The sequence below is a fragment of the Bos grunniens genome, chromosome 2 (assembly GCF_055505025.1).
Source record: "Bos grunniens cultivar Pamir isolate PY7600 chromosome 2, Bosgru_T2T1.0, whole genome shotgun sequence".
NCBI classification, from domain to species: Eukaryota; Metazoa; Chordata; class Mammalia; order Artiodactyla; family Bovidae; genus Bos; species Bos grunniens.
Genome location: NC_141166.1, coordinates 21,543,805 through 21,561,439, shown reverse-complemented (window position 1 = coordinate 21,561,439; position 17,635 = coordinate 21,543,805). Strand labels below are relative to the sequence as shown.

Sequence of the window (17,635 nt, the reverse complement as noted above, 5' to 3'; positions counted from 1 at the left end):
TCACTACAGATGGTGACTGCAGCCATGAAATTAAAAGATGCTTACTCCTTGGAAGAAAAGCTATGACCAACCTAGACAGTGTATTAAAAAGCAGAGACATTACTTTGCTCACAAAAATCCATCTAGTCAAAACTATGTTTTTTCCAGTGGTCATGTATGGATGTGAGAGTTGGACTATAAAGAAAGCTGAGTGCTGAAGAATTGATGCTTTTGAACTGTGGTGTTAGAGAAGACACTTGAGAGTCCCTTGGACTGTAAAGAATCAAACCAGTCAATCGTAAAGGAAATCAGTCCTAAATATTCATTAGAAGGATTGATGCTGAACCTGAAGCTCCAATACTTTGGCCACCTGATGTGAAGAACTGACTCACTGGAGAAGACCCTGATGTTGGGAAAGATTGAAGGCAGGAGGACAAAGGATGAGATGGTTGGATGGCATCACCAACTCAATGGACATGAGTTTGAGCAAGCTCTGGGAGCTGGTGATAGACAGGGAAGCCTGGTGTGCTGCAGTCCATGGGGTCACAAAGAGTCAAATATGACTGAGCAACTGAACTGAACTGAAAGCAACCAAAGAAATATATGAGTTGTGGGGAAAAAGGAACCCAAAGAAAGAGAGGCAGAAACAGACAGACAAGTAGAGACACAATATGTAGGATAACGATGAAGGAAGATCTCAAGGCAGGATCTTAGCATCAGCTTTTGAAATTGCAACCTGACGTAACTTGAACAGTCATAATGCTCCAGAAGAGACTTATTCAAAGAGATAACACTGGTAATGAGTTAGAATGCATGATTAAGAGATTTATACAATTTTCGATGATTTGAGGTTGAATTAGCAATAAGTATATTGAAAACCAAGCAAACACACAAAAAAGAATGTTAAGACAATTATTAACTAAATGCCATGCTGGGAAAGCAAAAGAGTAATATATATTATTATATGAATAAACCAATGAATAACATTTATATAATCTTTCAGTATAGATACTGAATATTTAACTAAAATAATGATGATAACTGTATTGATAGGTTGTAGAAACAGAAAACATGCATGTATGGCAAGGAATGGGGGACATTCATCTGTGGACAGGTAAGTCAAATAATACTGCTCAAACTGAAAAATTAAGAAATAGCGACATATGTTTGCTAAATGGTCATAAAAGACAAATAACAAAAGATTCAGCTAACTGTGTGGAAATAATTGCCCCTGGGGTGGACAGAATAGGAGACTCTGGGATGGTTATTTTTCACAAAAGGCTTTATAGGGCTGTTTGACTCTTAAGTCTGGTCTGCATATGACTCCTAAAAATAAAAACTATATTCAAAAAATAAAAACTGTGTTCATTTACAAAATTCTATCATCACACTAAAATTCTCAACCAAACATTTTCACATACTTTAATTGATGTGGTAGGTCAATATCAGTTGACGTTTTTGTATTGTTAATAACACTAACTTGGCTTATGAAATATTAGACAACCTTTAAAAAATTTGGAAAGTCACATTTTCTGTATGATACTGCAAATATCAAATGCAACATAAGTGTTATGAAATGTGAATGAAGAGCACTTTACCATCTGATCCCGGAGGTCCCGGCAGTCCCGGCACTCCAGGCAGCCCAGTTGGTCCCTGGTTGCCTGGTTTTCCTGGAGCAGAATCAGCTCTTCCAGGAACCCCAGCTGCCCCTGGAAATCCTGGGTGACCAGGAAATCCTCGTGGCCCAGGAGGTCCCGTCATGCCTCCAAGAGAAATCAAGAATGAAAACCACATATACTCAGATAATCTCACATTAATACTCTCAAAATTTTTTTCTGTGTAAGAAATAAAAATCAGTGCATCTTTCTTAGACTGTGGAATTTTTTTAAGGAAAAAAAATTGTAGTTTAAAAATAACTGAGTATCCCAGCCATCAAAATGCCTCAACTCCTTTGAAACAAGAACACAAGTGGTAATAAGAAAGATTTGGGGAATTAAATTTTCTTTTTGTCCATTCTTTGGAATTATTGGGAAGGTAGTATATATTATTTAATTAAATTTACTTTTAAAATCTTTCCACCTTGATAATTTGATAGAACCTAACCTGAACAAACATATCAACACATTCAGTGAATTAAAACATGAGCTCACAGAAAAACAAATACTATATGATATCAGTTATACATGGGATCTAAAAAATACAGCAAACTACTGAATATAAAAAAAAAGGGAAGCAGATTCAAAGACATAAAGAACAAATTAGTAGTTACTGGTGGGGAGAGGAGGGGGGCAATACTTGGGTATGGAGCAACAAACTATTATGTATAAAATAAGCTACAAAGATATATTGTACAAAATGGAGAATATAGCCAATATTTTATAATAACTATAACTGGAGCATAATCCTTAAAATTGTGAAGCACTATACTTGCTCCTTGGAAGAAAAGTTATGACCAACCTAGACAGCATGTTAAAAAGCAGAGACATTACTTTGCCCACAAAGGTCCATCTAGTCAAAGCTATGGTTTTTCCAGTAGTCATGTATGGATGTGAGAGTTGAATAATAAAGAAAGCTGAGCATAGAAGAGTTGATGCTTTTGGACTGTGGTGCTGGAGAAGACTCTTGAGAGTCCCTTGGACTGCAAGGACATCCAACTAGTCCATCCTAAAGGAAATCAGTCCTGAATACTCATTGGAAGGATTGATGCTGAAACTGAAACTCCAATACTTCGGCCACCTGGTGCAAAGAACTAACTCATTTGAAAAGACCCTGATGCTGGGAAAGATTGAAGGCGGGAGGAGAAGGGGATGACAGAGGATGAGATGCCTGGATGGCATCACCAACTCAATGGACATGAGTTTGAGTAAACTCTAGGAGTTGGTGATGGAGAAGGAGGCCTGGCGTGCTGCAGTCCATGGGGTTGCAAAGAGTCGGACACGACTGAGCAACTGAACTGACTGATACTGTACACCTATCAGATCAGATCAGATCAGTCACTCAGTCGTGTCCGACTCTTTGCGACCCCATGAATCGCAGCACGCCAGGCCTCCCTGTTCCTCACCAACTCCCGGAGTTCACTCAGACACCTATAACTTATAATATTGTACAGCAACTATACTTCACTAAAATTTTTAAATAAGGAGAAAATAAAGAGGTAATGCATTAAATCATACAGATAGGTGTCTGTGTGTGTGTGTTAGTCGCTCAGTCGTGCCTGACACTTTGCAATCCCAGGGACTATAGTCGGCCAGCTTCCTCTGTCCATGGGATTCTCCAGGCAAGAATACTGGAGTGGGTTGCCATTTCCTTCTCCAGGGGATCTTCCTGACCCAGGGATCGAACCCAGGTATCTTGCATTGCAAGTGGATGCTCTACCATCTGAACTCTTAGGGTAGCCCTCAGATAGGTATCTAGCATATAATTTTAAAGTGAAAGTGGAGAGTGAAAAAGTTGGCTTAAAGCTCAACATTCAGAAAACGAAGATCATGGCATCTGGTCCCATCACTTCATGGGAAATAGATGGGGAAACAGTGGCAGACTTTATTTTTCTGGGCTCCAAAATCACTACAGATGGTGACTGCAGCCATGAAATTAAAAGACGCTTACTCCTTGGAAGGAAAATTATGACCAACCTAGATATCATATTCAAAAGCAGAGACATTACTTTGCCAACAAAGGTCCGTCTAGTCAAGGTTTCCTGTGGTCATGTATGGATGTGAGAGTTGGACTGTGAAGAAGACTGAGCGCCGAAGAATTGATGCTTTTGAACTGTGGTGTTGGAGAAGACTCTTGAGAGTCCCTTGGACTGCAAGGAGATCCAACCAGTCCATTCTGAAGGAGATTAGCCCTGGGATTTCTTGGGAAGGAATGATGCTGAAGCTGAAACTCCAGTACTTTGGCCACCTCATGCAAAGAGTTGACTCATTGGAAAAGACTCTGATGCTGGGAGGGATTGGGGGCAGGAGGAGAAGGGGACAATAGAGGATAAGATGGCTGGATGTCATCACCAACTCGATGGACATGAGTCTGAGTGAACTCCGGGAGTTGGTGATGGACAGGGAGGCCTGGCATGCTGGGATTCATGGGGTCTCGAAGAGTTGGACACGACTGAGTGACTGATCTGATCTGAGGAGAAGGCAATGGCAACCCACTCCAGTACTCTTGCCTGGAAAATCCCATGGACAGAGGAGCCTGGTAGGCTGCAGTCCATGAGGTCGCTAAGAGTTGGACACGACTGAGCAACTTCACTTTCACTTTTCACTTTCATGCATTGGAGAAGGAAACAGCAACCCACTCAAGTGTTCTTGCATGGAGAATCCCAGGGACGGGGGAGCCTGGTGGGCTGCCGTCTATGGGGTCGCACAGAGTCGGACACGACTGAAGCGACTTAGCAGCAGCAGCAGCAGGAGAATTTAATGAGAAAATTAGTGTTGCCTTTTAGGTACTAAAATGTGATATTTGGGCATGCTTGTAATATGCATAGAGAAAGCAATGGCACCCTACTCCAGTACTCTTGCCTGGAAAATCCCATGGACAGAGGAGCCTGGTAGGCTGCAGTCCATGGGGTCGCTAAGAGTCGGACACGACTGATCGACTTCACTTTTACTTTTCACTTTCACACATTGGAGAAGGAAATGGCACCCAGTGTTCTTGCCTGGAGAATCCCAGGGACAGGGGAGCCTGATGGGCTTCCGTCTATGGGGTCACACAGAGTCAGACATGACTGAAGTGACTTAGCAGCAGCAGCAGCAGCAATAATATGCTTATATGGAGATAGTCTTCTAATCTTTTATGCTCAAATTAAATGGGGAGCATACTTTATTAACACAGCCAAAAACTTGGACTCATATAATTATCTATATAGAGGTAATATACTATAACCATGTAGGTTGGTGGAAAGCATAGAGATGCTAGATTTGAACCTGGCCTCTGTCTCTCCAGCCACAGGTACCAAAGTAGGTTATGTAACTTATTTAATTCTCTACATCTTCCTCAGAGGCTTCTAATGAGGATGAAACAAAATAATCCACATAAGGACCTTAATGTATAGGGACTGGCTATAGGAAGTTCTCAGCAAAGGATTGGAAGTTCAGGGAAGGTCAAAGTAATATTCAGTATGTTCAGGGGAAGTCAAAGTAATGCAGGAGCAGCTGAATCCTGCCCCTCCTCGATACCCTACTCACCAACCCCATACTGACAGCTTTGGCTTCAAAACAGCCAGAAGCCCTCATATGATAGCAACCACTTCTATCTGCTTCGTCCTAAGCACACCTAGTACCAGAATCTCTCAGATGGAAGATGGTCATTATTAAAGTTGGCGTCCTGGTAGCTCTTGCTTCTCACGCCCTTGCAGAACCCTGACAGTCTCCTAGCAAGAAGTGGAGGTCCCTCTTCCCTGCAATGTGGCAGCCTTTGGTGACTGTTTGAACTAATCAAGTATGGTGGGAGTGACGCTATATGGCTTCCCAGGCCAGATTATTAAAGACAATTCAGGTTCTGCCTTGTGAGCTGAAATGCTTGGGACTGGAGTCCTGAACCACCATGGAAGAAATATTATCACCCGGAAGCCACCATGCTGTAAGGAAGTCTAAGTTAAGTGCAGAGCCACATAGCAAGGCTTGAGACTATATGAGAGACAAATGAGAGAGATGTCTGGCCAGTCCTCATGTTTCTGTTCCAGCTAGTCTACAGCTATGAGTGAGTGAGTGAAGTTGCTCAGTAGTGTCTGACTCTTTGTGATCCCATGGACTGTAGCCTACAAGGCTCCTCTGTCCGTGGAATTTTCCAGGCAAGAGGACTGGAGTGGGTTGCCATTTCCTTCTCCAGGGGACCTTCCCAACCCAGGGATCAAACCCGGGTTTCCCGCATTGAGGGCAGATGCTTTACCATCTGAGCCATCAGGGAAGTCCCTAGTCTACAGCTATAACTAGATGAAAATCTTTGCTCTGGAATCACTTGGGTTAATGCCTCCTGAATTCCTGAACCATGGAAAGAGTGAAGGGTATATGCTGAATGTTGGGGTTACTTGTTTAGCAACAGACAATTGGAACCCCATTTGTCATCAGTAATGTAGCACCCAAAGTAAATAGATGGCTTTCACTCTTGTGTGCATATGTGCTGAGGCTGTACATATATTTTCAGACATTAGCTTTACTCCTCAGCTCAGTTCAGTTCAGTTCAGTTGCTCAGTCGTGTCCGACTCTTTGTGACCCCATGAATCGCAGCACGCCAGGCCTCCCTGTCCATCACCAACTCCCGGAGTTCACTCAGACTCATGTCCATCGAGTTGGTGATGACATCCAGCCATCTCATCCTCTGTCGTCCCCTTCTCCTCCTGCCCCCAATCCCTCCCAGCATCAGAGTCTTTTCCAATGAGTCAACTCTTTGCATGAGGTGGCCAAAGTACTGGAGTTTCAGCTTTAGCATCATTCCTTCCAAAGAACACCCAGGACTGATCTCCTTTAGAAAGGACTGGTTAGATCTCCTTGCAGTCCAAGGGACTCTCAAGAGTCTTCTCCAACACCACAGTTCAAAAGCATCAATTCTTCGGCGCTCAACTTTCTTCACAGTCCAACTCTCACATGCATACATGACTACTGGAAAAACCATAGCCTTGACTAGATGGACCTTTGTTGGCAAAGTAATGTCTCTGCTTTTGAATATGCTATCTAGATTGGTCATAACTTTCCTTCCAAGGAGTAAGTGTCTTTTAATTTCATGGCTGCAGTCACCATCTGTGGTGATTTTGGAGCCTAAAAAAATAAAGTCTGACACTGTTTCCCCATCTATTTCCTATGAAGTGATGGGACCAGATGCCATGATCTTCGTTTTCTGAATGTTGAGCTTTAAGCCAACTTTTTCAGTCTCCACTTTCACTTTCATCAAGAGGCTTTTGAGTTCCTCTTCACTTTCTGCCATAAGGGTGGTATCATCTGCATATCTGAGGTTATTGATATTTCTCCCAGCAATCTTGATTCCAGCTTGTGCTTCTTCCAGCCCAGCGTTTCTCAACAACTTCTAAAGGTTGAACCTTATAGATAAGGCACAGTAAATTTAGTCCCAGTATAAGAAATGCTAATAATAGCTAACATAGTGAGTCTGTATGCCAAGTTGTATTCTAAAAACTATACATATTACTTCTTTCAACTGTAACAAGAACTTAGTTTTCTAGATGGGAAAACTGAGGAACAGAGAGGTTTAATAAGTGCCCAAGATTACACAGCTTGTAAGCACTAGAACATGAAACATCGTTCAGTTCAGCTCAGTCGCTCAGTCATGTCCGACTCTTTGCAACCCCATGAACCACAGCACACCAGGCCTCCCTGTCCATCACTAATTCCTGGAGTCCACCCAAACCCATGTCCATTGAGTCGGTGATGCCATCCAACCATCTCATCCTCTGTCGTCCCCTTCTCCTCCTATCCGCAATCTTTCCCAGCATCCGAATCTTTTCAAATGAGTCAGCTCTTCGCATCAGCTGGCCAAAGAAATGTTGTTAGTTCACTGTATAAACACGTAACTTTTCCACCGCACTATGTTGATTGTGAATGCTGGGATTCAATCGTAGGTGTTTGACTCCAAAACTTCATGGTAAATACTATAGATGATTATAAAACTGAATAGGTATAATAAAGGCTACATACATGGGTGTCCTTAAAACAAAATGAACATGTACTCCTATGGACTTGGTTGCCATCTTGTCTTTATAACGTTCCTTAAACCCGACTTAGAATGAACCTGAATGCTGCCTGCTTGCTGTCTCACCCCAGGGCCAGGAAAAAAGCTCAACCAGCTTCCAACAGGGAGAATGGGTTACAGTGTACAGAACACTGCAGCCTCAATCACCCACCGACAGGACACAGTATCAATGAAGCTGTGGCCAGCATTAAAACCTTTTTTTTTTTTTTTTTCAAAAGAAAAGAATGGAATAGAAATGGGAGTGTCTCATATACTCCACAGATATTATTTTGTGAGATTTTTGTTTCAACCATATGTATTTATGGATACATATATGTGCATGATGTAATGTAAATACTATACCATATAAAATTACAGCTTACTATGGGTTGAAGTCCAAATATGGGTTAATTCTTTTTTAAAAGATTTTTGGGCTAAAGAGGCTTCTTGTTATACTTGGTTTGAAATTCCCTAGAGACATGTGTTACTTACTCCCACTGGGTTTTGATTTCAATCTGCTGGAAGCACTATTTTATTATAAATAAGCCTGAAAGGAGAAATGTAAGATGAGAGCCTAGTACCTCCTGACTGAGAGAGTAGTCTGTATGATTTATACAGTCCTGGGTCAATTAAACCATGGCTACAATGTCTAAAGAGTAAATGAACTAAACAAAGCTTTATTTACTGACTTTGTGGTCATCAGACTCTCCCAAGTGAAAGCCAGCTTCGTGGAAGATTAAACAAGAACTCTGTAGTTCACAGTTGAATATCTCAGAAAATTTTTTACTCCTCAGGAAACGTAACTTGAGACAGATTGAATAAAATTACATTTATTCCAGACTTTTCTCCTCACACGTTTAATCAATTCTCCTGGGTTCACAGAATGAAAATACCCTGTAAACTTCTTTTCCTAATATCACTGAGACTATTAACTAAGATAGCACTTGAAGGAGTTGAATGTCCTTGTGTCAATAGGATTGTTTCTCAGGCTTTTCATCAAATATGACCATGAACCATAGGGTTTTTCTGTGAGGGATGAGACTGTTGTTTTTTGGTGTGGAGGGAAGGGAGGAGAAAACTGTGGCTTTTTGTTATTATTATTATTATTCACTAAGTGTGAATCAAAATCCTACTTTTTAATTCACAATTTGTATTTCCACATTTCATACAGAATATTTAAGTTGGGGACTAGGTGGATAAAACTAAATTTTAACAACTATATATCCACAGGGGGAGCCTTCCAAGAAGGTGGTAAAAACCTGAAGACACACGCTAATCCTAGCAGTGGTTTCGAAATCTTATCTGCATGTGGTAATCTTGTGGGAGGGCTTCCCCAGTGGCCCTCATGGTAAAAAACTCTTGTGCCAATGCAGGAGACATAAGAGATGTGTGTTCAATCTGTGGGTCAGGAAGATCCCCTGGAGAAGGAAATGGCAACCCACTCCAGTATTCTTGCCTGGAGAATCCCAAGGACGGAGGAGCTTGTGGATTACTGTCCAAAGGGTCGCAATGAGTTGGACACCACTGAAGCTACTTAGCATGCATGCAATCTTGTGGGAAGCCCACTATACATAGATGCTTCTTATCACACCCCTGAGATAGTGACTGAATATTTCTGAGCAGCAGTCTAGGAACCTGGATTTTCTCCAATTAATTAGTCAATTTGTTTGAGTTCTGTGCTTCTTAATCCTAGCTGTGCATTAGAAGTAGGGGGATGATTTTATAACAGTAGATGCCTGGGTGCATCTATCCTCCCAGAGAGTCTGATATTCCTAGTCTGGGTAGGCTCAGCCATCAGTATTTTTGAAACAATCCTAAGATGAGTTGGGCTTTGCCAGTGGCACAGAAGTAAAAGAGTTTGCGTGCAATGCAGGAGACGCGGTAGGAGCCGCAGGTTCAATCCCTGGGTTGGGAAGATCCCCTGGAGAAGGAAATGGCAACCCACTCCAGTATTCTTGCCTGGAGAATCCCATGGACAGAGGAGCCCAGCAGGCTACAGTCCATGGGGTCACAAAGAGTCAGATACAGCTTCATGACTAAACAACAAGATGATTTTAGTATCAGCTAGAATGGAGAACCCCTGGTGTGGAGGAGGATGTAGCAAACCTGAGCTGTAAAAGCCAGGGGATTCATACCTGGACAGGCTTCCCCTGGTCTACCTGGGGCACCAGGAGGACCACGTGGTCCAACAGCCCCTGTTTCTCCATAGCGGCCGGGGCGCCCTGGATCCCCTGGAGGGCCTGCCAAAAATAATGACATCATGTATACAGCAAACATATGTATACATTAGAAAATTCATGCACAATTACTTTTTGGGAGGCTTGCTCAAGTATAACTGGGAGATGGTTTTGCAGTTTCTCATCACATTTAAAACGCAGTATTTTAGACCCTCCCTGACAGACACGTGAAGTTGAAGTAATGCTGAATATGTCATTGGTTGAGGCTGCCTTCTTCCTGGAGGCAGCATTGTGGCAGGGCTTAGTCAAATGGTTTTAAGTGTGTTTAGCAATTAAAATACCTACTTTCTGAAAGGTAACATAATAAAAATCCCAGCAGGCAGTTTACACACTAACATAAAATTTGATGTCTTATGCTGATAGAGATGATCAAGATGTACATCTCTATTAGCACTTGTATAATTTATACATTATGAAGCCAATACTTTGGCCACCTGATGCGAAGAGCTGACTCATTTGAAAAGACTCTGATGCTGGGAAAGACTGAAGGCAGGAGAAGGGGACGGCAGGGGATGAGATGCTCCATAGCATCACTGACTCAATGGACATGGACTTGGGCAAACTCCAGGAGATACTGAGGGGCAGGAAGGCCTGACATGCTGCAGTCCATGGGATTGCAAAGTGTCAGACACAACTTAGCGACTGAACAACAACAATTACGCATACATGGTAAAGTTCATAGATTTAGCCCACCTAGTGTATAAAGTACAGAAAGAGTGGACCAAACTCTTCTTTCAGGGCAACTTAAATCCCATTTCAGCATAATTGATAGAGAAGTCAAATGGAACACAAACCTTTGAGTGGACGAGATGGAGTTACCAAAACCCCTGGTGGTCCTGGGTGCCCTCGGTCTCCAGGATCTCCCTGAAATCATTCATTCATTCACTTTTCTTAGAAATATTAATATTCTTCTCCTGTTTCCTGGCACTAAGTAAATATTAGAAGGGCCAAGAGTACATTTGTATAAGAAATAAAGCTTGTAGGCCTACCAGAGAAATAAATAACTCATGATGTTCTAAGAGGGACAAATTTAAGTAACCTCCTACCTATAAGCAGAAGTAAACAACCAGCTAACAAAGTTCTCCCTAAAGAAAAATACATCCGAATTCCAAAAATGATTCCATGCCCATAGATTAGATACCTCTGAAGCCATGGAATTTCTTCTATCTATAATAAGCATTAATGTCTAATTTGGCACTCTAGGACAAATGGTTTCTTTGCCTATTAGCATCTGAACCTACGCTTTTTTTTTGCAGCAAATTTTGTCCCTCCTTAATTGTGTCATCTCAATGCCACCATGGCTTGTCCCACACAAGTGCTGAAGGTGAGGCCAGAGGTTACAAAGGAAAGAATAACTGTAGTGATGGTCAAAGCAAAGTTCTCCACAGGTCCCTCTGTTGTGAATCATGATACTATATGATCCCTAAGGAATTTTTGAGACTTTCAGTACTTTTCATCTGCTTCAAAAAGATCAATTCACAAATGTAAAATATAATAATTACAACATGCATTAAAATAATATATGCAAAACTGACATTTAAAAAATGATATTTTGAAATACTTTAAAAAATAAATTAGATAGCATAAGGGATATAAGCTGTTATTAGATTGTACTCAAATAGGCTCACTTTTTTACCTTTGGGCCAAGAAATCCAAATGACCCAGGATCTCCAAACAGTCCTGGTTCCCCCTACAAGTAACAAAAAGCATGCCCTTTTTAAGAAAAAAAAATGTGATTATGACATTTTATCTCATTGACAAATTATCTCATTCTCATTTTATCTGAATGACACATGCTCCATGAGATTCTATATAAAATCTTAACACTGTTTTAGGTTGCATCAGAGAGTTTTGTGCTCTAGTTTTTGCACCCACAGCAAAATTATATAATTTATAAAATAAATGTGTTTCCTGTACTGTGTATGAGTCTGTATGTCCTGGTGCAACTTTTGAATGATACTGAATTGCATCTACTAATGAAAATGTATTTATCATCTCTGTAATGGTATACATTTACCTTTAATCCTGGAAAACCTGGAGATCCATAGGAACCAGGGTCCCCCTAATAAATTCACAAAAATCAACGCAAGCAAAGTTAAATAAAAATACATAAACCAATTCAGTAAATCATTTTTCCCCTTATGAGATTGCTTTTGGGATTTTTAATCATGCCTACAAAGATAACTGAATAAAGGAAATAAACATAAAAGAGATTCCATTTCTTTACAACATTTGCTATTTTAATTACTCTTTAATATTATTAAAAAAAATCATGTCCTCTCCAGTGATATAAATTAAGAATACAGTTTTGTTGTTTGTATTGCTCTTCCACTTTCATTTATTTAATGTAATGCTTTCACTGAGCTAAATATCTTTGAATCATTGCAATATAATTTGTCTGGAGATTAATAGTTGCTCTATGCATTATCAGCAATAAAAATTACTATGGAAGTTAATATTGCCTCATTAAGTACTAAATCTGGAGTCAAATAAACTCAGTGTCCATGGCTGTTGGGGTCTGGCCTTCATCGTGACTCTGTGAATGGGGATCCCATTAGTGACAGGTATGGAGATGTTGAGGCCTGATGCTGTACTTTTTTTTTCTAGCTACTATCCATAGATCAGTACTTTCTTTTGTCAAATAGGCTTAACTGAACAATTCCAAGCTACAATCACACTGACACTGAGCCAGTGAGAAAATGTCATGATCCCATTTTTGTTATTGTTTAGCTCTAAGTTGTGTACAACTCTTTGCAACTCCATGGACTGCAGCACGCCAGGCTTCCCTGTCCTTCACTACCTCCCAGAGTTTGCTCAAACTCATGTCCATTGAGTCAAGGATGCCATCCAACCATCTCATCCTCTGTCACTCCCTTCACGTTTGCCCTCAATTTTTCCCAGCATCAGGGTCTTTTCCAATGAGTTGACTCTTCACATCAGGTGGTCAAAGTATTGGAGCTTTAGCTTCGTATCAGGCCTTCCGATGAATATTCAGAGTTGATTTGCTTTAGGATTGACTGATTTTCTTTAGGATTGACTACTATTGATCTCCCTGTAGTCTAAGGGACTCTCAAGAGTCTTCTCCAACACCACGGTTCAAACGCATCAATTCTTCAGTGCTCAGTCTTCTTTATGGTCCGTCACTCACATCTGCATATGACTACTGGAAAAATCAGAGCTTTGACCATGATCCCATTACTTCCTGCCAATTGTCCCATCTTTTGCTTGCCTGTTTTATCCAAATGATGTGCACAGAAGGGATGCTCTGGGACCTTTAGCTATCACACAATTCTTGCTGAGCAAGACAGTACTCCTCTTTGAGAAAATCTCCACTTTTGAGCTCTCAGAATTATTGATTGAATCTTATAAAAATGTGAAAGAGAAATGCCTCCAAACTCACTTAAGTTCAAGAGAGCAGGAAGGAGCCTTACCCGAGGTCCTGGAAACCCAGGAATCCCTTTCTCTCCTTTTCTCCCAATACCAGGCTCTCCCTTAAAGACATAACAACGTTTAGAGGGGTTTAAGCAACTATATTTCAGCAATATGGAATGCAAAAACAAAATAAGAAATAAAAATTACTGCCATCAACTTAAAGAAAATGAATATTTTGGAATAGTATTCCTACATGATTATGATAAAATAGTGAAAAATTCTAGTAACAGATCAGCATTTAAAGCAAGGATAATAACCAAGTAAAATTTTTTAAAATGAAGATAGTGCATCATACAAATTTTTTTAACATTATTTGAATAAATTACCCTGGGTCCCGGTGGTCCAGGAAGTCCAGTCATTCCAGGCATTCCTTTAATACCCTAAAATTGACAAAGAATATAATCTGCTTACTCTTATTTAACATACTGAATTACACCTGTTTCAGAAATTACCTCTTTCAACAATTGTTCTCCTAACCTTTTAATAAAGGATTACCCTTCAACTGTTGCTAATTAACAACTAAGATCCAAGGGCACCTTTAAACCTGACACTCTTCAGGCTGGTTCTCTGTGAGAGTGTAGCCTCATGGGGCGTGGAGGAGGGGCGGTGGGGAGGGAGCCACCATGGAACCAGGGCAGGAGATGCAATATAACTGTTGAGAGGAGAGGCTCATTTTGAACAACATAGTGAAATTGAATCCAGTGACTGAAAACTGATAGAAGAATTTGCACGTGGCATCAGTAACATCAGTGCTGGAGGCTGACAAAGGAATTAACATTTGCCAAGAGTCTATTATGTATGCAGCTGTCACCTTTTCAATTACCCAAGCATCAGATCCATATGTAACATCTAAAGGACAACTGGATTTCCAGTGGTCTTTTCAGCCACCATATCAAAGACACGAATGGGGAACTAGATCCTGGAGGACATGTCACCATTTGCAGCCCAAGCTAGGTCTGCAACTCAACAGCTGGGTATACTTGAGAACACTGGTAAACCTTCTCAAGCCTCCTTTTTTCAGCTCTGTATAGTGGAGCTAATAACAGTACCAATCGGTGAAGGCTTGGGATGGAGGCAGTGTGGCACGTAGGTACTCAGCTCTTTGCTGGCATGGGAACGTGTTCAGAAAATGTCAGCTATCAAAGTATCATATGAGTTAAGAATTACCTTTTCTCCTTTATAGAGACCAGAATCAGGTGGCTGCACCAACAGAGTGGGCCCCGGAGAACCTTGTTGGCCAACCTCACCCTTTAAAAAAAAAAAATCAAGATAATAAGAATGCCATTTTTAACTTTATTTTGAACTGAAATTTGAAACAAAGAAGCTTTTCATAACTGTGATATAATGCTTATAATCCTGTGTAACATGTATCATGGATTTAAAATAAAAAACTTGGCAAATATGTCACTGAATTTTAAATGTTTATTGTTTTTCATAAATAATACATACTTATTGTTAAAAATGAATTAAAAAAATAAAAGTGATCCATAATCCTACAATCCAGAGACAATATTTATGAAAACTTTGGTACAGTTCTTTTGGTGTGCATGTGCTTGTATATGTTCGTGTATATACACATGTATACATATACATATATGTGCATAATATGCATGTGCACACACGTGTATATGTGACTAAATGGTGTGTTAAACATATTAAAATATATTATAAAACTAGTAAAACTATATAATGTCATTTAAATATAGAATACAGTTTATATTTTTATATTTTATTAAAATGTTAAGTCATTTAATATATTTTACAACAATATTTTTTGCACATTTTCCTATTATACTAGAAATTCTTTTTAAAAAAACCTGATTTTCAACACCTATGCAATAATCTGTCATAATAATATATTATCACTTACTGAGTTATTCCACTTTGGTTTGACTTAGGTTATATCTAGTTCATTAATATTTTACATCTCTTTGTAGGAAATCATGAATCAAAAGTTTTCATTTGGGTCATTAGAGATGTTCTCTACAAGAAAAAAATGTTCCTTGGATTGGTTTTGCCACAATACAACCAAAACACACCCTTAATTAGAAGATAGTTATTTCATACTTTTCTAAATATTTCTAATATTTTGCACCTGGAATTATCTTCCCTCTTGTGTTAAAAACAGGTGATAGGTCAGGTTGTCACCTGTGTGTAGAAACTAGGCCCTTACTAGACTGGGATCCTTTAGGCAAGTTTCTTAAAATCTCCTTATCCTTAACTCCTCAAAATCTTTCTCTCCTTCTCTGTGAAATGGGGAATATAATACTGCCTGCCTCAAAGTATTCTTTTATTGAATAGATAATGCACATAAAATGCTTATTACTTTCTGCAAAGTAAATGAAAAAATATAACCAATAATTCAATTCCCACCCACACCTGGGAAACTATAGAGAACCAGGAGGTTAGGGATGTGGGTTCAGTTTGTTTCTCGTGATGTGCCCTAATGCCTGACACAGTGAGGGTGTAGCAGCCATCCTAGTGGCGTCTGTTGCATGAATAAGTAATTGAACAAATGCATAAACACTGTGTATTTGCTTACTTAATAAATACATAATATGGATTGGTAAGATAACGATACTTATTCCTGTAACTGGAATAAAACTACAAAACCCATATGGGCTGGCAAGCAAGGAGCCTCTTCCAAATGTTGGTCATGCTACTGGTTCTTTTTTATAATGTTGTGACAGTACTGTATATTCATTTAAGTCAAAAGTACAGAAAGATAAATTATAAAGAACAAAATGTAAATGATCCATAATCATATCCCCTATGAAAACATGAGTAACAACCATTTAGGACAGTCTGCTCTAAAAACGGAGTGGGCAACATGGTCTTGGGCATTGTGAGAGCTCTGCACCAACATTTCAAAATTATGCCTTTATTTACTTAACAATCCAAAAGAAATTTTTAAAAGCGTATAGTGGATAATTTGAACAGCCACCTCATAGTCAAATATTTCCACGTTACCCCACTCCAGTACTCTTGCCTGGAAAATCCCCTGGACAGAGGAGCCTGGCAGGCTGCAGTCCATGGGGTCACTGAGGGTCGGACACGACTGAGCGACTTCACTTTCACTTTTCACTTTCATGCATTGGAGTAGGAAATGGCAACCCACTCCAGTGTTCTTGCCTGGAGAATCCCAGGGACGGGGGAGCCTGGTGGGCTGCCGTCTATGGGGTCGCACAGAGTCAGACACAACTGAAGCAACTTAGCAGGCAGCAGCAGCAGCATAGGAGTAATGGCCTGAGTTTGCAAACCATGCAACTATGTTGGTGCTGACTTCCCTAACTTGGCAATGCTTCCTCACTGTGTGACGTTTCTCAAAATGGGGTGCACAGGTTTAGGGGTTCTGACAAACATATTCCAAGTTTGGAAAACATTGTTTTCATCTATTTTTCACCCAGTCATTTCTCTAAGTTAGTGGTTCTCAAGATTGGGAGTGGGGGGGCATGGAGAGGGAGGGGAGAGTTTGGATGTGCTTCCCTTCAGGAACATTTGGCAAGAGCATTTGACATATTCGGTTGTCACAATGAAGCGGAAGGAATCTTACCAACATCTAGTAGGTAGAGGCCAGGGATGCGGCTAAACATCCTACTTTGCACAGGACAGCCCCATGATAATACATTAGTATTGTGAAGGTTGAGAAATCCTACTCTACATGTAGATTTCAATAATTTTTGTTGTTGTTCTGGTTTTACAAAGTTGAGCTTAGCCCTTTGTCACCTGCACTTTCTGCTTAGCATTGCTCTTCCCCACATCATGATGTCTTCCAATATATTTTTGGCAAGTGTGTCCTTCTGTTAAATGGATGTACAGTAACTTACCCAACCATGCTGGGACCCCATGAGAGGGGGGATCAGGTCTGTCTCACTAAAGCCCCACCCCCAGCACCAAACCTAGCCTGGCACAGGGTGGATGCTCAGTGTCTTTTTACGCAGGGTTGTTGAAAAAGCCGCTCACCAGAGACTACCCTGACGGTCCAGTGGTTAAGAATCTACTTTACAACCCAGGGGATACAGGTTCGATCCCTGGTTGGGGAACTAGCATCCCACATGCTGGAAGCAACTAAGCCTGCAATCTGCGACTACCGAGCTCACAAGCCTCAGTCTGCAACTACTGAGCCCACGAGCTGCAGTGAAAGATCCCACATGACAAAACCACAATCCCACATGCTGCAACTAAGACCCAACACAGCCAAATAAATAAATATTTTTTTAAAAGAGCCCCTCACCAACTCTTAAACACTGCAGATTGCTTCTAGATGAACAGCCACCATAAAGCACTTTGCTGAAGCTTGTCCTTATTTA

General features: G+C 40.5%; 1 protein-coding gene across 14 annotated transcripts in view; it reads right to left on the bottom strand.

Annotated features, from left to right (window-relative positions):
- COL4A4 (collagen type IV alpha 4 chain) overlaps positions 1-17,635 on the bottom strand; it is a 171,397-nt gene that overhangs the window by 96,522 nt on the left and 57,240 nt on the right. For all 14 annotated transcript variants that reach the window (XM_086337753.1, XM_086337794.1, XM_086337764.1 and 11 more), the window contains 8 exons: positions 14,493-14,573; positions 13,652-13,705; positions 13,325-13,384; positions 11,911-11,955; positions 11,530-11,583; positions 10,688-10,757; positions 9,792-9,896; positions 1,578-1,742 (listed from right to left, as the gene is read on the bottom strand). In XM_086337753.1, the coding sequence (XP_086193879.1) occupies positions 1,578-1,742; positions 9,792-9,896; positions 10,688-10,757; positions 11,530-11,583; positions 11,911-11,955; positions 13,325-13,384; positions 13,652-13,705; positions 14,493-14,573 (634 nt within the window). The remainder of the gene's footprint in view (positions 1-1,577; positions 1,743-9,791; positions 9,897-10,687; positions 10,758-11,529; positions 11,584-11,910; positions 11,956-13,324; positions 13,385-13,651; positions 13,706-14,492; positions 14,574-17,635) is intronic.